We start from the raw sequence: 21,587 nt of genomic DNA, 5'->3' as shown, positions 1-21,587 counted from the left end.
TTCCTAGAAACATACAACCTATCAAGACTGAATCGTGAAGAAACACAAAATCTGAACAGACATATAACTAGTCTGTTACTGAGAGTGAATCAGCAATCAAAAACCTCCCAACAAAGAAACATGCAGGACCACATGGTAACATTGGGGTATGTTACCTAACATTTAAACAATTACTGCCAACCCTTCTCACACTCTTCCAAAAAGCCAAAGGAGGCTATACCTCCTAACTGCTTTTATGAGGCCAGCATTACATCAATACCAAAGCCAAAGAAGCTATCAGACGAAAAGAAAACTATAGTCCAATATCCCTGATAAATACAAGTGCAAAGATCCTCAACAAACTATTAGAGAAATTAAATTCAACAGCACATTAAAAGGATCACACACCAGGGCAAAGCGAGATTTATCCCTAGGATGAAAGGATTATTCAACATATAAAAATCGGCCAGGTGCAGCAGTTCACACCTGTAATCCCAGCACTCTGGGAAGCTGAGGTGGGTGGATCACTTGAAATCAGGAGTTTGAGAACAGCCTGACCAATATGACGAAATCCCGTCTCTACTAAAAATACAAAAATTAGCCAGGCATAGCAGCTACATGCCTGTAATCACAGCTACTGAGGAGGCTAAGGCATGAGAATCACTTGAACCCAGGAGGCAGAGGTTGCAGTGAGCCAAGATCACACCATCGCACTCTAGCCTGGATGACAGAGCGAGACTCCATCTCACAAACAACAACAACAACAACATGAAAATCAATCAATGTGATACACCACATTAAAAGCAAGAAGGATAAATGTCAATCATCTCAATAAACAAAAAGCTTTTGACAAAATTCAACATATTTTCATAACACTGAACAAACTAGAAATAAAAGGAAATAACTTCTACATAATAAAAGCCATATATGAAAGTCCCACAGCTAACATCATATTCAAGGGTTAAGAACTAAAAGGTTTTCTTCTAACATCAGGAACAAGCTAGGATAACTTCTCACCACTTCTATTCAACGTAGTACTGGAAAGCCTAGCTAGAACAATTAGGCAAGAAAAACAAAAGGCATCCAAATTGGAAAGGAAGAAATATAACTATCTCTGTTTACAGAAAACATGATATTATATGTAGAAAACACTAAGGATTCTACCAAAGAAAACAAAACTGTTAGAACTAATAAATACAAAATTCATCAATCTTGTTATAAGATGCAAAATCAACACATAAATATCCATTGCATTTCTATATACTAACACTGAACAATCTAAAAAGGAAATTAAGAAAACAGTCCCATTTACAATAGCTTCAAAAAGAATAAAATGCTTATGAATAAACTTATCCAGAGACAAAAGACTTGTCCACTAAAAACTACAAAACATTGCTGAAAGAAATTAAAGAACACACTGGAAAAGCATCCCATGGTCATGGACTGAAAAACTTAACACTGTTAAAATGTCCATATTATCCAAAGTGATCTGCAGATTCAATGCAATCCCTATCAAAAGGCCAATGGTATTTTTTGCAGAAATAAGGAAATAATCCTAAATTCCATAAGTAATCACAATGAACTCCAAACACAATTGTAAGAAGAACAAAGCTGGAGGCCTCCTACTTCCTAATTCCAAAACATATTACAAAGCTAGAGTAATTAGATCAGTTTGGTAGTGGTATAAAGACAGACACACCAACTAATGGAACAAAACAGAAATCCCAAAAGTAAACCCACAAATATACAGTCAAATGATCTTTGACAAGAGTGCCAAGACCCCACAATGTGGAAAGGATAGTTTCTTCAACAAATGGTACTGGGAAAACTGGATATCCACATACAAAAGAATTTGGAACCTCATAACATACACAAACATCATCTCACTGCATTGTGTGAATTAAAGACTTAAACATAAGACTTCAAACTATACGAGCAAAGACTCTGCCACTGTCCTCCAGCCTGGGTGACAGAGCAAGACCCTGTCTCAAAAAAAAAAAAAAAAAAAAAAAAAGACTTGAAACTATAAAAGTCCTAGAAGAAAGCAGAGAGGAAATGCTTTATAACACTGATCTTGGCAATAGTTTTTTGAAAATGACTCCAAAAGCAGAGGCAATAAAAGAAAAAATAGACAAGTGAGACGATATCAAATTAAAAAGCTTCTGCACAGAAAAGTAAACAATAGAGTAAAAAGGTAACCCATAGAATGAGAGGAAATAATATGTGCGAACCATATATCTAATAAGGGGTTAAAGCACAAAATATAGAAAAACTTCTACACCTCAACAATAAAATATCAAATAACCCATTTAAAAAATGGGCAAATGACTTGAACAGACATTTCTCCAAACAAGACATACAAATGGCCAACAGATACATGAAAAGATATTCAACATCACTAATCAGACAAATAAAAATCAAACCCACAATCAGCTATCACTTCACATCTTTTAGGATGGCTACTATAAAAAAAAAAAGAAAAGAAATAAAATAAAAGAAAAACAGAAAATAATAAGTGTTAACGAAGTTGGGGTTGGAATGTAAAATGGTGTAGCTGCTACAGGAAACAGTATGGAGGTTCCTCAAAAAATTATAAATTAAACTACCATCTAATCCAGCAATCCCACTTTTGAACATACTGCCAATAGAACTGAAACCAGGATTTCTATGAAATATTCACACTCCCATGGCTGGGCACAGTGACTCACGCCTATAATTCCAACACTTTGGGAGTCTGAGGCAGGAGGATCACTTGAGCCCAAGAGTTCAAGCCCAGCCTGGGAAAGAAAGTAAGACCCCTTCTCTACAAAGAAAAAAAAAATTAGCCAGCCATGGTGGCACGCACCTATAGTCCTCCTACTCAGGAGGCCAAGGCAGGGTGACTGCTTGAGCCCAGAGTTTGAGGCTACAGTGAGCCGTGATCACGCCACTGCACTCCAGCCTGGGTGACAGTGTGAGACCCTGTCTCAAAAAAAAAAAAAAAAAAAAAAAAAATCACATTCTCATGTTCATTGCAGCATTATTCACAATAGTCAAAAGGTAGAAACAACCTAAATATCCATTTATGATAAGTTAATGAATAAAAAAAAATGTGGTATATACACACAATGGAATATTATTCAGTTTTTAAAAAGAAAATCCTGCTATACGCTACAACATATATAAACATTGAGGACATTATGCTAAGTGAAATAAGCCATCACAGCAGGCAAATACTGCATTATTCCACTTCTATGAGGTATTTATAGTCAAACTTATAGAAACAGAAGATAGAATGGCAGTTGCCAGGAGCTTGAGGGAGGGGAAAATGGAATATTGCTATCCAATGGGTATAGAGTTTCAGTTATGTAAGATGAAAAAGTGCGTAAACAATCTTTGTAAGATGAAAAAGTGCGTAAACAATCTTAGGCTGTACACTTAGAAATTTATTGACAGTCTAAATCTCATATTGTTTCCTACCATAATTTTTTTAAAAATAAAAAACAATGTACAGGAGAATATTTGGGGGCATGGAAATGGGTACAGGGAGAAGGGGTTTATCTAGAAGAAGAATCTACATAGAAGAAGAAACAAGTACAAAGGCCCAGACCTATTTGGCAAACTGAAATAAGTCCATTATGGCTTAGGCACAGTGAACTAGAAGGAGAGTGGTAATAGATGAAACTACAAACGCAGGTAGGGGCTTCATCAAACAGGGACTTATAGGCCATGTTAAAGATTTGAATTATATCCTAAAATCAATGGAAAGCTTTTGAATGGCTTTAAGAAAAGTAATAACATAATCTGAGTAGTGTTTGGGAATGAACACTCTTAAAACAGCCTCGCTTTCCAAGACTCAATTAATAAAATAAAATCAGAAAAGAATCTCCCCTAAAAGGAATAAACGGAAATTTCCAGAAACATCTAGAATTCAGATTTAAGGTAAACCACATTAAGAGAAAATTAATATGTGGTTCTACAATGAAAATGGATCAGGTAATCTGAATCAAATATAAGTTCAACATAGCTAAACTATAGTAACTTGGTAAAGTCTGTCCAGAAATGGCAGGTATATACTTTCACCTCCTTTTGAAAAATAGCATTTTTTCAACTGGCAGGGAGAAAAGTGATGGAAACATGTCTCATGTCTGGTTTCTCATTAAACATAGTGTGATGGTTTGAATGCATCCCTACTAAAATTCAGGAATTGTCTATGTGGTAGTATTAAGATGCAGGTCCTTTAAAAGATGATTAGGCAATGAGAGCTTGTTAATGGGATTAGGTGCCTTTATAAAAAGAGTTTGATGAAGGAAGTCTGTCCCTTTCGCCCTTCTGGTTTCTGCCATGTGAGAACACAATGTTCCCCACTTAGAAGGATGCAGCATTAAGGTGCTATATTGTAAACAGTGAGCAGCCCTCACCAGACACCAAACCTTCTAAGCCTTGATCTTAGACTTCTTAGCCTCCAGAAATGTGAGAAAATAAATTTCTGTTCCTTATAAATTACCCAGTCTCAAGTATTGTTATAGCAGCACAAAAAGCATTAAGATATATCCTATGAAAAATGAATGAGTCTCAGTTGTAAAGTGTGATATGCAATGTACTTGATTAGGGTATTTTTTTGAAGCTCTTAGATGTTTGATTTGCATCAGCCCTAAAACAGCATCATATACCATTCTACTTGCATGGAACAAAAAACATTATTCTCAAACTTACCTCAATCTCAACACAGTATTTAAAAATAAAGCACAATAATCAGTATTGGAAAGTTACCAGTTTCAACTTGCTTTTTTTCCCTTCTTGCACTGGTAGTCAACACGAAATTAAAAAGTATAAAATCTATGTTTACCTAATTATCTATTTGTGAAGGCTTTATGGCAGGAAAAACCTTACCAACAGTACAGCTGTCTTCAAGTACCACATCAACATTTCTGTCTCTGTACTCAACCCTGAAGTCCAGCATCCGAGGCTGCCTTTCTACAATCTGCCTGGATGGCATTACAGGTCGAAACGCCGAAGAAGAAGAGGAAGTAGGAGCTGAAGCTGGATGACTTGCTGGATTAAATGCAGGTCCTGGTATGGTCTCACCTCCATATTCACTAAAATGTTGACATAAAAGAAGGATTATCGTCAACCAAATCATTACAGAATACCACTAGGCACCCACTCCATACTTGGCTTGTGTTGTTCTTCCTATCAAGTAAGTTTACCTACATGTGTGTCAAGGCCAAACTTGAGTTCTACTTCCTCCATAAAATCTTTCCCATTGACTGAAGGCCACATTACTCTCCTTCCCTTCTTTGCCTTTCTATGTTTATTAGCAGTATCATATTATTTAGCATTTAATTAGATTTTTACCTTGTGTTGTTATAATATAAACATCATTTTTAACTCAGTAAATTAAGAACAGTGTCTTCTTCACTCACTCTCATTTACTCACTGGATCATTATTTGGCTCATCAACTCTACTTTCCACAGAATATTTTGAAATTTTACTGTCCTTAAACCTCAATTCTCCCTGATTCTCCCTATCTCACATCTCAGTCTTTTTCCATTTTGCCAAAAAAACAAAAGCCATTAAGAGAAATTTCCCTTATCTTAACATCAAATCCACAAACAAGCCCACATATGCACTCTTTCTCACTTCCTATAAAATAGAAGAGATACCATATTCTTAATCTGTTCAAAATCGAAAACATTTTTTTGTTTGTTTGTTTGAAATGGGGTCTCACTCTGTTACCCAGGCTGGACAGCGGTGGCACAATCTTGGCTCACTGCAGCCTGAAACTCCTGGACTCCAGCAATCAATCCACCCTAGTCTCCCAAGTAGCTGGGACTACACATGCATGCCACCAAGCCCCAGCTCATTTTTTATGTTTTTTGTAGAAATAGAGTCTTGTTTATGTTGCCCGGACCAGTCTTCAACTCCTGGCCTCAAGTGATCCTCTCACCTCCGACTCCCAAAGTGCTGGGATTACAGGCATGAGCCACTGTACCCAGGCTAAAACAATATCCTCATTAGCTCTACACTAGGTATTATCCCTTTTATATCCAGTATCTTGACATCTCTTTCTCTTCTGGATTCTTTTGAACAACATTTAAAAATGTTCAAATCTCTCCCTTCTTAAAAAATAAAATGAAATCCTGGCTCTGCCCACTTAATAGCTGTCCCATTTGTAAAATGGGAACAATAATTATATTTGCACAACATCTGGTACTTAGTAAGATCCCAGATCCCCAAACTCAGTATGTCCACAGTTTAATTCATTAGTATTTCCTCAAGTCTGACCCTCCTCCATTACTCCTAATATCAACTCAATCCAGAAACCTGTGGTGTTATCCTTGATCCCTTCTTCTCTTTCATCTCACATACCTAATCAGTCCTTTAAATTATACTCCTAAGTATGTCTTGCATAAGTCATCCACCTTTACCCTCTGATGCTGCCACTCTAGTCCAAGCCACAATTACCTCTTGTATGAACTAATGCAATTGGCTCCTAACTAATCCCTTTATATGTACTCCTACAACACTGAATTCCATTCCATTATGCCCCTAGAGTGAAATTAAAGACAAATGTCTTCATATAATTCTTTCTCAACCCTTCAATTACTCTCCTTTACTCTTCAGATACATACTTAAAGTGGCTTATGAGGCCCTGCATGATCTGAATCCTATCTAGCTTTCCATCTTCTTGTGCTACATTATCTCCAGCCCTCTATGCTAATAGGCACATGGTCTTTAATTTCTTCTCTCACCTTAATCATTCCCATTTCACAGAGGAACACAGGCTATTCCCTCTAAGAATATCCTTTCCTCCATTACCCATCCACTTCTATTTTTCTTCTAACAAATTATACTCAACCTTTCATATCTCAGATTGAATGTTTTTCAACTCAGGGCACTAGGTCTAATTCCACACTACTAATATAATTATAAAGTTAGTTGTATAATTAATGATTTGACATCTATGTCTCCACTGGAATATAAGCACCACAAGAATAAATCTCTTATTTTTGTTTTTTGTTTGTTTGTTTGAGACAAAGTCTCATACTATCACCCAGGCTGGAGTACAGTGGGCGACCTCGGCTCACTGCAGCCTCCACCTCCTGGGTTCAAGTGATTCTCCTGCCTCAGTCTCCTAAGTAGCTGGGACTACAGGTGCGCACCACCATGCCCAGCTAATTTTTGTATTTTTAGTAGAGACGGGGTTTCACGATGTTGGCCAGGCTGGTCTCAAACTCCTGACCTCGTGATCCGCCTGCCTTGGCCTCCCAAAGTGCTGGGATTACAGGCGTGAGTCACCACGCCTGGCCTTATTTGTGTTTTTAATGGCTGTATCCTCTGCCCTGAGCTTAAGATTTTATATATAGGAGGCACTCAAATATTTGCCAAACTAACAAGTAGAGGAATAATTATTTTAAAATTTGGCTTTTCTCTGACTTAATTTATCACATGTATTGCCACTTCTCTTTTTTCCTCTCTGAGAGAAGGAGGTGGGGAGAGAGGGAACCATAGGAGTGTTTCAATTGCAACATCAGTATTGTATGTATCTTCCACAACCACTAGTACTCAAGACCAGCTCTAAAACATCTTTCTTCTCAACCTGAATTTAAGAAAAAACAATGTTCAATTGTTTTTCAATTAAGCAGAAAATAGTTATGTTTATTTTTATTTTTTATTTAATTTCCCTTCTTCATACTACTGCTTTGAACAATGTTCATCAAACTATAGATTACATCGCTGACTTGGTGAGTTGTGATCAGTCTTTTAAAGATTAGTATAGAAATTATCAGTATTGTGTCACTTAACAGGACCAACTATTGTTCCATAAAACTTTTTATTCTGTTAAATAGTTGCATATGTACATGTGTTTGGGACTCCAAGTATTTTTCATTGTAAATCATATTCCAAAAAGTTCAAAAACAGTTAGTTTTTCAATCAACAGAGCTCAGATAATCCAGTAATCACTGATCCAAGACAAAAACCTATCCTTTCTCCTAGTTGTTAAATTCAAAGAAAGTAATCTTGTACAAAAAAACATGGGAACCAAGAAAATGTCCAAAGGCAGGAAAGAATCCCACAGCTGAAATCTAAAGTGAGCTCTTAAACATCTATGAACAGAATCTGTGTGATGACATTCTACATCTCTAAAGTTTGTTGTAACTTCTCAGAACTGAAGAAAAACCTAAGAAAAAGCTAGTCACTGACTTATCTGTTTTTTGACTTCAAATCCACCTTTCTATATAGTCTACTCTGGGATGCTGGGGCCAGTATTCTGCAAAACTGTATTTTCTTCTGCTAGATGGTTTCCTGTTAGATTCTAGCAAGATGAGATGCTATCTAGAGATTAGTAGTTAAAGAGGGGAGGAGATTAGTAGAGATTAGTAAAGAAGGGAGGAAAGACTTCTTTTTTCCTGCTTGCATACAGTTCCATCAGCATCACCCTGTAGGTGGGTTCCAGTCTTCAGCTCTTTTCAGCATTCTTACAACCAGCTTCTTGATATTCCCTTAGACACGAGCAGCAGGACAGTGTACATCCACAGAGGTCTGATCCCCAGCTTCAGGAGTCTCCTCTGTGCTTCATGGTTCTGTTAAACCCCTCTGTTCCCTAAACCTAACAGTGGTAGCTTCCTCTGGCATTTATCATATCCATGTTACCTCTTTTTGCTCTTTCAGTCTTCCATACCTATGTAACCAATCCTACCTTAAATTTCCTCTGCTGAAATATCTAGTATGTTTCATTTTCCTGATTGGATCCTGATACAGTAAAGAGTTCCCAGGAAACATACTTTCAAAGACAGGATTCAAGAATTGGCTTGATTATGTGACCGTGACCTTCAATTCACTGCTAGCTCCTTGTCAATAATAAACCGGATACTAGTGATCCATTCCATGCATTGGCATAATGATTACTGCATTATCACCTGTAGCTAATTATGATGATATGCCCATTGAAACAAGTGTCTAAGAGAACCAAATTACTGTTTGATTTGACTATTTTGATGGTAATAATGACACCAAGGACTTGCGGATGGCTGCTTCTGACTCGGAGACTTAAAAAAGAAAATGATACAGAGTTTTTAAGTTTTTAACTTTCAGCTCAAGTCATGACAAGATAGCTACAAAATTTTAAAAATAGCCCTTTAAAATTTTCTTACTTGTTGTAACCATAGGTACAACTCTGCCAAGAATTGGGTCCAAAATTTAATTTTGCAGATTGCAGAATTATGGTGAAAGTTGAATAAACATACTTTCTAAGTTCCCTTTGTTTTGGAAGGAGTGAGGCCCTAAGATATGGAATGAGGATACGTGGGTGAACAGCTCCTTCTCCCATGACTGAGAAGGCTAGCCTCCACTTTTGTGAAAGCTCTTAGCTTAAACTCTTAATAGTTTACTAGTTGACTAAATAAAAACTCTCAAAAGAGTCCACATTTCATATGGATGAGATGCCTGAACCTTCCTAGCATAATGTAGAAGAAATACAGATGCTTAAAGAAACAGGAATGCTGGAGTAGATTTACCATGTATAATCTGAATATATACATACCATCTTATACATCATCCATGAGGTCCTGGAGGATACAGTATTAAAGCATTTTAAAATACATTAGTAAGGGAATCTGTATTTGAAAAATTCTGTGGTGACTGTTTTCTGTGAGTTGGGAATGACATGGGGAGATGACATCATTGAGAAAGACTTCTGAATAAGCTGATCAGATTCCAGAGTGGCAGAGGTCAAATGGCAAAATTTGACAGAGAAAAGGTAAGAACAATCATGTTAATGCACAGCATGGACAGAAAGTAACAATCAAGAAGGTTGTGACGTACAAGACCTGCAGACACCTTTAGAAGTACTTAACTGAATGTGGTTTTTTTGTTTGGTTGGTTGGTTTTTTTTTTTTTTTTTTTTTTTTTTTGAGACGTAGTCTCGAACTGAGCATGGTATTTCTAAGGAATAAAATTAAAGGTCAGTCTATTAAAACACTACTTGATCTATAAACAGTAGAAACCCCAGACTTGGTAGCCTAAATCCTGACTTCAGTGACCACTATGGAGAATCAAAGTCACTTCCAGTTTCCAAACACAAGTTGGTTCACAGACATAAAGCCCCTGGATTAAATGAGGCATAGTCCCCTAAAACACAACAGTGCCATAAGTATTTATTGTAAATTTTCCTCTAAGATTTCCATTAAGACACTTGCAGCTGTTTACTAGAGTATCTGTGTACTAATAAAAAGAAAATATCCAGATTTTTAGGAGATTGCTAGATGCTAACTCTAAAATGATGCTAATTACTGGGGAATTTACAAAAGTGAAAGACTAGAGTTGGAAGTGAAGTTTTAGCCCAAATCAGCTCACAGTAAATGTGATCAGTCAATCTACCCTGCAGTTATTTCCCTAGGCCCTGGAGGTATAATAGAAAAAAACACACTCAGTAACTGGTAGATATTCCATATTGGTTTCCTGATCCATAGAGTTAGGACTGTAATGTAAGAAGAGACCACTGGAAACAAATGATCTTGCATATGTGTTTTATTTTCTACACTAATTTGTAAGCACTGGGACGTGCATTTTGCTTTCACATAGCAGGGTACACTTATACCTTCACTGTCTTTTCCTAAAGATTACATCAACTCTCCTGCTCTTTGTCATAATAATAGTCTGTAGAGATCTTGATTAACTTGACATTTTGTCATAATAATAGTCTGTAGAAATCTTGATTAACTTGACATTCCAAAGAATGATATTACACTGATGACAACATAGATTGGTCCTGAAGTGCATAAGCAGCAAGTATAGGTTAAGTCTCCGTAATCCAAAAGTCTGAAATCTGAAATGTTCCAAACTCTGAAACTTTTTGAGCACTGACATAACACTCAAAGGAAATGCTCACTGGAACATTTTGGATTTTTGGACTAGGGATGCTCAACCAACCAGTATGTATAAAGTAAATATCCCCAAATCTGAAAAAAACTGAAATGTGAAATGCTTCTGGTCCTATGCACTTCAAATAAGGAAAACTAAACCTATACTTTGATACTTTGGTAGGACGCAAAATATCAAAGGTTTCTAGAGTCATGAAAGCACATGAGGGTGAAAGCTGCACTTTATATTTCCCAACAATTAATAAGAAATAACTAAGTTAACTGAGGGAAAAAAAATTTGGACTGGGAAGAGAAAAAATGATTACATACAATATGCTGGCACCAACCAAAATTACACTTCTGTAGTACTATGACCACAATCAATGATAACCCTGAAAGATAGCAGTGAAAGAAAAGCCTCCCACTAGGGAGAACTTAATGCTGTACTATGTTCACCACTTCATCTGGAAGGAGAGATAGCCTGAGGTATAAATCTACATTGAATCATAGGAAATAGATGATGGGTTGGCCGGCAGTTCAGGTCCTGAAAAGAATAAAATTGGAAAACTGGATGACAAGAAAGTCTGGAGAAAAGATATGAAAACAGATCCTTTAGAATGCACACAGAATATAAATATATTTGGTTTTGTTTGTTTGGAGACGGAGTTTCACTCTTGTTGCCCAGGCTAGAGTGCAATGGCGCAATCTTGCCTCACTGCAACCTCTGCCTCCTGGGTTCAAGCGATTCTCCTGCCTCAGCCTCCTGAGTAGCTGGGATTACAAATGCCCGCCACCTCGCCCAGCTAAATTTTTTTTTGGGGGGGAGGGGAGGTATCTTGAGTAGAGACAGGGTTTCACTATGCTGGCCAGGCTGGTCTCGAACTCCTGACCTCAGGCGATCCACCCGCCTTAGCCTCCCGAAGTGCTGGGATTACAGGTGTGAGCCACTGTGCCCGGCTAAATATATTTGTTTCTTAAGTGAATATTCTCTAAAGGCTAACCACTTTTAAAAAAGGATCTTAATAACATGGATAAGAAGACATTGTTCAGTACTGAGGCTGCTTGATGCATTGATGTACAATGTGGCCACATCAACAGAGATGGAGGTTACGCATGGACACGGCAACATGGACTTCCCCTCACCAAGGCTGCATCTAGCTAGGCAAACTATGGAGTGCCTAAGCTGCAAGTGACACAGTTGAATACTGAGTCCCCAATAAGATGCCATTTCCCAGGGACCTGGTAATAAAATATTTCCATCATGGAGGGGGCAGTGACCTATCTTCTCTGAAAAAGACACTTTTCTAAATAGGAACTTGACTTACCTGACAGCAATGCATCTGTCAGGACCACCATTCAAGGACTTAGGGAATACCTAAGTATTGATGGTTTCCCACACAACATTGGTTCTAACTAAGGAACTTGTTTCACAGCAAAAGAAGTGCAGCACTGGGATCACTGTGTATGCCATTACCCAGGAGCAGCTAGCTTGACAGAACAACAGAATGACTTACTAAAGATTCAGTTATGACACTGGTTAGGAGATAACCTCAAAGATTAGGGTTCCTCTTGAAAGTATGTGGTATAAGTGGTTTACATCAGTGTCCAAAACACCACACTATTTTTCATACTGCCAGAAAACACATGTATGGGAATTAAGTGTTCACAGTATTCCTCTTACATGCCTAACAGCTTACTAAACTTTTGCCTCCTGCAACTTTGGGTGCTGATGGTTCAGAAATCATGGTTCCCAAAGATGTAACATTTCCACAACACTTCCATTGAACTGGAACTTGAGAATGCTGCTTGGCCATTTTGCACTCCTCATGGCACTGAATCACCACCTAGGGAAGGAGTACTGGCTACAGTGACTGGTCCTGATTACCAAGAAAAAAACTGGGCTGCTGCTACACAATGGACTATGACTGGAGTCCAGGAGATTTTTGGGGGGCATGTCTAGTAAGAACGGAAAATTACAACTAATAAAAAAGCAGGTAAACTGAGGATTCTGACTCTTCAAAAATGAAGGTGCAAGATGCTCCATCGGGGAGAAAAGAAACAAAAACAAAAACAAAACCAAAACAAAACAAAAAACCCTGACCATTTGAGGTACTAGCTGAAAACAGGGAATACAGAATAAATGGTGAAATAAACTCACAGTATCAACTATGGCCTTATGACCAGTAACAGAACAGAAACTTTGGCAGCAAACACACAAACACATACACACACCCCTATCTTCTTGCAGTTTGCACATCGATCCTATCAACATCACCCTACCAGTGACATATCACCCCAACGGTGGCACTCATTTTGTTTTAGCATCAACCACTGATGGTAGCTTCTAGCTTTTTTTTTTTCCCCAGCACCTTTTCCGTAAGTCTCTCTGCATCCTGCCAAAGCTACCAGTATCAGCTGAACAGGATTTCCTTCTCATATGTCTGGGGCCAAGTTCCTAGGGCTCCTCCACTGAGCTACAAATAAAGTTCTGTTAACCTCAACCTCCATCAGCCTCTTTCCTTTGTTCCTCTATCACTTTCCTTTGTGCCCACTGGTGGTCGGCAGGGGGCTCTCCTTGGTAGATGTGTTCTAGTTGCTGCTTCTTGGTCTGGAATGGGAATCATGACCTCTACATCCCTACCCTTCTCACTGAAGCTACAAGTCTGCTCTTGCCCTGGGCTCCTTTCCTCGTCAAGCAGAAAGAACCACCCATACCTGCACTTGGTGGTACAGCTGCCTCCTGCAGTCATTCTATCTAGGTTGTCTCACTATCCCTTTTCTGATCTTTCAAACTTCTCCACATCTGTGTAACCTACTCCCTATTTAAAATTCCCTCTGGTAAAATTGCTAGGGTAGACCAGGTGCAGTGGCTCACACCTATAATCCCAGCACTTTGGGAGGCTGAGGCAGGAGGATCACTTGTGCTCAGGAGTTCAAGACTAGCCTGAGCAACATGGCTGGGGCAAAACCCCATCTCTACAAAAAATACAAAAATTAGCCAGGCTTGGTGGCACATGCCTATAGCCCAGCTACTCAGGAGGCTGATGTGGGAGGATCAATTGAGTCTGGGAGGTAGAGGTTGCAGTGAGCTGAGATCATGCCACTGCACTCCAGCCTGGGTGACAGAGTGAGACCTCGTCTCAAAACAAAAAGGCAATCCAAAAAATGAGAGGAAGAGAGAGATCTTACCAGTCAATGAATGACCCCATCAGTTTTCACTAACATTTAATGAGATCCAAAGAATACAAAAGCATCCAATATTCTCAAATCAAAAAAGAGTAAATGCATTTTAAAAATTTCCCAGCTGTGAACATGGTGAAACCCCGTCTCTACTAAAAAATACAAAAAAGTAGCCAGGCGAGGTGGCAGGCATCTGTGGTCCCAGCTACTCAGGAGGCTGAGGCAGGAGAATGGCGTAAAACCCGGGAGGTGGAGCTTGCAGTGAGCTGAGATCCGGCCACTGCACTCCAGCCTGGGCGACAGAGCTAGACTCCGTCTCAAAAAAAAAATTTCCCAGCTGTGAAAACCACGATCTTATAATTTGGCCTTGCTATTCTTTTCTATTTAATCATCTAATCATGTAATCATTATAGATTTACTAATCTATAAATATCTTTTTTTAAAAAAAGATATTGATTGAAAGCCAGGTATAGTGGCTCATGCCTGTAATCCTAGCACTCTGTGAGGCCATGGTGGGAGGATGGCTTGAACCCAGGAGTCTAGAACTCCTGGGCAACGTCATGAGACCCCATCTCTACAAAGAATACAAAAATTAGCTAGGTATGGTGGTGAGCGCCTATAGTACCAGCTACTCAGGGGGCTGAGGTGGCAGGATCACTTCAGCCCAGGAAGTCGAGGCTGTGATTGTGCCTGGGCTACAGAGCAAGACCCTGTCTCCCAAAAACAACAACAACAACAACAAAAAGATACTAATGGGAAACTGGGCAAGGTGTCACATGCCTGTAGACCCAGTTACTCAGGAGGCTGAGTCAGAAAGATTGCTTGAGCTCAGGAGGAGTTCAAGTCCAGCCTAAGCAGCACAGCAAGATCCCTGTACCTTAAAAATAAATAAATACAAAAATGACACCGATTTGGAAGCTCTATGTAGAAATTTATTTCTAAAACTTCAACCAAGTGTTTTTATCCTTACTCAACTTTCCTCTACAAACAACTCAGGCTCTTGGAAGGCAATGAACAGAAAGAAAAGTAAACAGGAACTCTGTACTTGTTTATTATTTCAATTTTTTAAAGTCTATGCCATGGCAAAATCTTTAGGCATCTCCTAAAAAAAAAAAAAAAAAACTCCACATTTATTTTAGAGATAAACTTGTGAATCAATTAAATCAGGTTTTTAAAATGGAAATTACACAAAGCAATAGAGACTAACTAGCTATAATGGCTATTTTCTAAGTCAAAAAAGCTGGCCATTTATATATTCTGAAAGCCTAGTGGTCAAGGTTTGAAAATAAATGTTGTCTTATCTAGGTGTTCTCCATGAATTAAACAATGGACAAATGAATATACTGTACACCTGTCTGGGTAATAAAACAACTATGAGTTAATAAATACCATCCACTTAGTGAGTGGCTAAATTATGCTATTAATTTATAAAGTTTACTTTTAGAAAACATGGCATCAGCTCTCCAATTATACAAGTAATTCACTAACATTTCTTCCTAAAAATATATCCAAAAATAATTTTTAAAGAGGCTCTGGACAATATGTTAAATAAATAATATACCAGACCATGTAAATACACATACTCAATGTTTGTTTATGACTGAATGAATAGTTTACATTTATGACTGCATAAGTTACACACAGTATGCTGTGTTAGCAGTATAATGTCTAGTGAAATAAGCCTTGGAGAAACAGCCAGAAGCCTTGCTTATATTCCTGACTCCATCAACATCACGCTGTAACATCTGGGCCAAGTCACCTTATGACTTATCCTATCTACCTATACAATGAGGAATAATAATATCTGCCTTTAATAGCTTACAACTAAAATAATAACTATAAAACACAAAGCTGTAGAAGAAAGACATTATGTACATGTATTGAATTTCAACTTCTTTATCCAAAATAAAAATCTTTTTTTTTTTTTTTTTTAAGATGGAGTCTCACTCTGTTGCCTAGGCTGGAGGGCAGAGGTGCAATCTTGACTCACTGCAACCTTGGTCTCCCGGGTTCAAGTTCTATTTTTAGTAGAGACAGGGTTTTTACCATGTTGGCCAGGCTGGTCTTGAACTCCTGACCACAAGTGATCTGCCGGCCTCAGCCTCCCAAAGTGCTGGAATTATAGGCATGAGCTACCATGCCCAGCCCTCAAAGGAAAAATCTTAAAAGTTTTGAAATACCTCACTGACTGATCTTGAAGAAGACAGAGTAATAGAGAAGATAGAGCATGACTTTTAAAGTAAGACAATCTAGACTTCACCACCGGCTTCTATGCTTATGAACTTGGGCAAGTCTATGTAAATTCTCTAACTTTGAATTTCCTCATACATAAAATATAAATATTTACCTCTTACAGGTTGTAGTGAGTATTAAATGAATAAAAATATGTCAATTGCCTAGCACACTGCCTTAAGCATTCAAAAAAAGTTTCTTTCCCTTGGAGTTTATGGTTACATTAAAAATCATATTCCCTCTTGGATTCATACAAAAACCTGATTTCAAGAAAAGCTATAAAGTACAAACTGGTTCTTCTTTCTCTCAAAAATAATAATAATAATAATAATAATAATAATAATAATAATAATAATTTCCAGTCAAAGGAATTTAGCATCAACACATGTATCAGTGAGGTGGGTATTTATTTCCTACCAAAAGTTCATTATCTCATGAGAATATTGCTTTATATAGTAATTTCTTTAAACTATACTATTTGATAACTCCTTTCTTTGTTAAGTAAGGGATGGACTAACAATTTAACAGTCAGTTGTATACACAGACTATATAAATTCAACTTTATTATAAAAACCAAACATACAAAACAAAGATCTTTTTAACCGCCTGAACATACACCATTTCTAGCCTAGTGCCTTCTACTTTCAGTGTTAAGCCTGTGAGAGGCCGGACACGGTGGCTCAAGCCTGTAATCCCAGCACTTTGGGAGGCCGAGACGGGTGGATCACGAGGTCAGGAGATCGAGACCATCCTAGCTAACCCGGTGAAACCCCGTCTCTACTAAAAAATACAAAAAACTAGCCGGGCGAGGTGGTGGGCGCCTGTAGTCCCAGCTACTCGGGAGGCTGAGGCAGGAGAATGGTGTGATCCCGAAAGGCGGAGCTTGCAGTGAGCTGAGATCCGGCCACTGCACTCCAGTTTGGGCGACAGAGCAAGACTCCATCTCAAAAAAAAAAAAGCCTATGAGAAAGCACACAAAGAGCCGTCTTGTTTTCCTCTGGTCAGTAGACATACAAGAGGAATTTTCTTTCTTTTTTTTTTTTTTTTTTTTTTTTTTGAACGGGTGTCTCGCTCTGCCGCCCAGGCTGGAGTGCAGTGGCCAGATCTCAGCTCACTGCAAGCTCCGCCTTTCGGGATCACGCCATTCTCCTGCCTCAGCCTCCGGAGTAGCTGGGACTGCAGGCGCCGCCACCTCGCCTGGCTAGTTTTTCGTATTTTTTAGTAGAGACGGGGTTTCACCGTGTTAGCCAGGATGGTCTCGATCTCCTGACCTCGTGATCCACCCGTCTCGGCCTCCCAAAGTGCTGGGATTACAGGCTAGAGCCACCGCGCCCGGCCACAAGAGGAATTTTCAGTTATGTTAAATCCACAATGATTTCAAAGCTAAAGAACCATGTTAGGAAGGAAATAGTTGAAGAATATGACTAGATACAACTGATTTTCTCCTGTAGACATATGATTCATTCCTTCAAAAAAAGCAAACAAAACCAACAAAATCCTACTCTGATCAAAGTTCAACCCCAAATATTATAGTAACTTTATGAGAAATCAGTTTAATACTGAATTTCTAGTCATAAAATATATTAAACAAAAAGTATAATATGTGACAGGAAAGACGGAATGTTTCCAGGGGAGAAGAAGTTTCTACAATTCACCTATGGCAAATGCTATTAATTGGATGATATATCCAATATGTATTCAGAATCCAGTAGCTGAATCCACACAGATTTTACATAGCAAAAATTTTGGCACAAAAAGTGGCAATAACATTTACTCAAAAATAAAACTGGAGTGATATTTAGCAGTCTAAAACTTTCTAAACTAAGAAAAAAATGACCATAAAGGAAGTTCATCTGGTTCGCTTTCTAGGCAAGGGTTTCAATAGAATTGAATGTTTTTGAACAAACACAACAAACTAAAAATTAAACAAACAGAAGTTGGTAGAAACTCTGGAAATCAGCCACATTTACTCTGGATGAAAATCTTTCTGACAGTTTAAAAGAGAGGAATGGAGGTATAGGTCTGTTTTATCATTGCTTCCATCTAAAAACCATTAATCATTAAAGGTGGTACAGGTATCAAACAGAATTTTGCTTCCATCCTAAATATATGGTTTCTTATAAAGAACAGCACGTTTTGTAGTTCATGGTGAACTTCCTGATGTTTCTGCAAGAGTACTTTTCTCGCTCTCCAAAACGACCTCATTCCTAATCTGCTGTTTCTGTTTGCCTCATCTGCACTTAGCAGATCATGCTTCAGTGACTTAGAAATCCCAGCCACCAAAATTCAAGCCAAAGTTTGAATTGATAGGAAAAGCGGGAAAAATCAAGTAATTAAACTGCACTTGGAAGGGAGAACGGTTTTACCTCCTAAGACTTTAGAGTGTTCTTTAATCTAGAACCAGAGTCTCCAATTTTTAAGGAGACAAAAGTCATGAATTTATTTTTAACTTAAGGAATTACGTTGTAACTGTTATAATTCTCTTGGCCACATCTTCCAATTTTACCTTCTGGCCATAACACAAAACCTCTAAAACCATTCCACTTGTTAACCCTGGATACTTCAAGTGAAATAGTTCAGTACTCTAAAAAGTTGCATTATTAAGAACTGCCTCAAATTGTTGCAAATTATCATACACTTGATTTAGAACCTAAAAGGGAAGGAGAAAATGTCTGTAGTAAGCCTGGAGATAAAGCCTGTATAGTTAAGTTTGAAAACCATATTCCGGGGTTATTAAACCAATAGCCAGTGCTAATAGTTTAAAAAATTCAGTTCCTTTCATCTTATAAATCAAAGAATAAGTTTGAAAAGCTTTCTTAAAAATTAAAACCACCTTAAAAGATGGTGTTACCAAATATGTAGTAATTTTATACAGTTAAAAGTTGGAGACTTTAGGGAATTACTATAATACATAGAAATATCTGAAAGAACAGTATTAATGAACTTATATACCCCAAATCAATGCTCTATTAAAAACTAAAACAAAAAAGTTAACAGCTGTTTTTTGTTCTGCTAAGTCATCTTAACTGGTAAGCACTTTATAACATACCTTTGTAGAATGCCATTTTCCTGGGGTATTACACCATTGATAGCTGCCTGCAAACAAGAAACAGAGAAGGCCATTGAAAGAAACAGATAAATGCCAAGTGTGATGGAGAACACTTTCAAAGGAAATAAGTATATTTTTAAAAATTTATTTAAATATAATACTAATTATTTTAGTGAGGCAACATGTTGTCTACTAAATACATGTTTCTATATTTCTCAGTTATAAAACTGTATTTTAAAAAATTTAAAAACATGCATTTGACATGTAATATCCCCAAACCTTGAATCATAAAGTCTAATTCCACAGTTCTAATTCAGGCAAAACACCCACAGAACCCAAAGTTTAAGGATGTCAAAACAGGAAAAATCAGTAACTTAATATTATAAACATTTCCTTTGTCAAACTGAGAAGAGTAAGATATAAAATCATAAATGAATGTACTATTTCATGTTATGACCATTATTCTTTCTTCCTTCCTTCCTTCCTTTCCTTCCTTCCTTCCTCCCTCCCTCCCTCCCTCCTTCTCTCTCTCTCTCTCTCTCTCTCTCTCTCTTTCTCTCTCTCTCTCTCTCTTTCTTTCCTTTCTTTCTTTCTGACGGAGTTTCGCTCTTGTTGCCCAGGCTAGAGTGCAATGGCGCTATCTCAACTCACCGCAACCTCCACCTCCCAGGTTCAAGCAATTCTCCTGCCTCAGCATCCCAACTAGCTAGGATTACAGGCATGCGCCACCAAGCCCGGCTACTTTTGTATTTTTAGTAGAGATGGGGTTTCTCCACGTTTTAGTAGAGATGGGGTTCCTAATCACTTTTTATAGTGATGAGGTCTCACTATGTTGCCCAGGCTGGTCTCAAACTCCCGACCTCAGGTGATCCACACGCCTCGGCCTCCCAAAGTGCTGGGATTACAGGCCTGAGCCACCATGCCCGGCCATTACTCCTAATGAAAAGAACATTGAGAAGAAAAGAATATAGAGGCAAAAATCCTTCAATAAACCTAACACCATGACTATTAACAGGTGACAAAAGGAGGTAGCATTAGAGGAGAGGTTTCCTTATATAAAACATCCCTAAAACTAATCTCTAAGCAGTACCAAGTAGTCAGAATATAGCACAGGTATGACAGGACATGGATGTTTTTGAAGGCTATTAAGCAAGCAGGCTGTCAAATCCTGGACTGTAGACAGCTTACTGCAGGGTAACAGAGAATATTCTCAGGAAAACAAAACAAAAACAAACAACAACATAAGCCCAACTTTACCAACTCTGTCTTTATACCATAACAACTTCTCCTTCCCTACCCTTCTGTATCCACATCAAAATGAATAACGCACAAAAACAAAATACACCTATCAATTCAATGTTTTATCAGCTGCCTGGAAATCAATTGCCAACAGGAGTTTGGGTATTTTGTGAAATATTAACTTAAGTATTTGCCAGAGGTGGGTCAAATTCATACCACCATACTGTTGAATGGAAATAGAGTGTAGGGTGTTCGCTATGAATTTTGAAAGCTGTAATGTTCCAGTGGAAAAAAACAAAGAAAACCATAGATTAACATAGACAATAGATACCACAGAACCCTGACAACTCTGGAGGCTTATAAATCCTTTGAGTAAAGCAAATGCTAAAATCAGTTTTCAAAGACACAAATTCAATGGAAATATTTCTGCCCAGTACCAGGTTAACTATCCTCTTTTTGTTGACAGCAATGGTTCCATCTACACATATCCCCTTTGCTAAATAACAGTAAATGGTTAAGAGAATGCTGTGTGGTGCTGGAAAAGAAACAAAATACCAGAGCTTAGAAAGATTTGGTTCAAATCTTTCAAAAAACATTTTCACTGAGGAATGCCAAAGTATAATGGAAAGAACACCAAGGACTCAAAAAGTTCAAAGTCTGAAACCAGCCTCTCCCATTTATTAATTTGGTAACCTTAGTGTACTCACTGAACTTATTTGAGCCTCAGTTTCCTTATCTGTGTAATACATAATTGTATAATGAGCTAAACATTACATACTCAGTCACAAAAGTCCTGCCTTTTTGTTTCTAAAAGGCCTGTCTAGCACAGTGTCTGCACATTAAAGGCACTCAATAATTATTTATTAAAGGAATTAATAATAGAGGAATACAAAGAAAAGTCACCTATTCAAGACTTAAAGTAGGCTCAGAAAAACCTGGATTAAAAAATGCCTCAGCTGAGGCTGAAGAATGAGTGAAAAGTAGCAAGATGGGGAGGGGATTCTATGCAGAAGGAACAGTGACACAAAACCACTTTTCAACCCTTTCCTTTCCCAAAATCTTA

At 37.9% G+C, this 21,587-nt stretch overlaps 1 protein-coding gene across 4 annotated transcripts in view; it reads right to left on the bottom strand.

Annotated features, from left to right (window-relative positions):
* The window catches only part of FAF1 (Fas associated factor 1), a 558,082-nt gene that overhangs the window by 333,252 nt on the left and 203,243 nt on the right, over window positions 1-21,587 (bottom strand). For all 4 annotated transcript variants that reach the window (XM_023189044.2, XM_023189048.2, XM_023189038.1 and 1 more), the window contains 2 exons: window positions 19,286-19,332; window positions 4,852-5,057 (listed from right to left, as the gene is read on the bottom strand). In XM_023189044.2, the coding sequence (XP_023044812.1) occupies window positions 4,852-4,957 (106 nt within the window). In that variant the 5' untranslated portion in view covers window positions 4,958-5,057; window positions 19,286-19,332. The remainder of the gene's footprint in view (window positions 1-4,851; window positions 5,058-19,285; window positions 19,333-21,587) is intronic.

This window comes from Piliocolobus tephrosceles, chromosome 1, assembly GCF_002776525.5.
Source record: "Piliocolobus tephrosceles isolate RC106 chromosome 1, ASM277652v3, whole genome shotgun sequence".
Classification (NCBI taxonomy): domain Eukaryota; kingdom Metazoa; phylum Chordata; class Mammalia; order Primates; family Cercopithecidae; genus Piliocolobus; species Piliocolobus tephrosceles.
The sequence above is the reverse complement of the archived record's forward strand: the minus strand, read 5'-3'. Positions and strand labels throughout refer to the sequence as shown.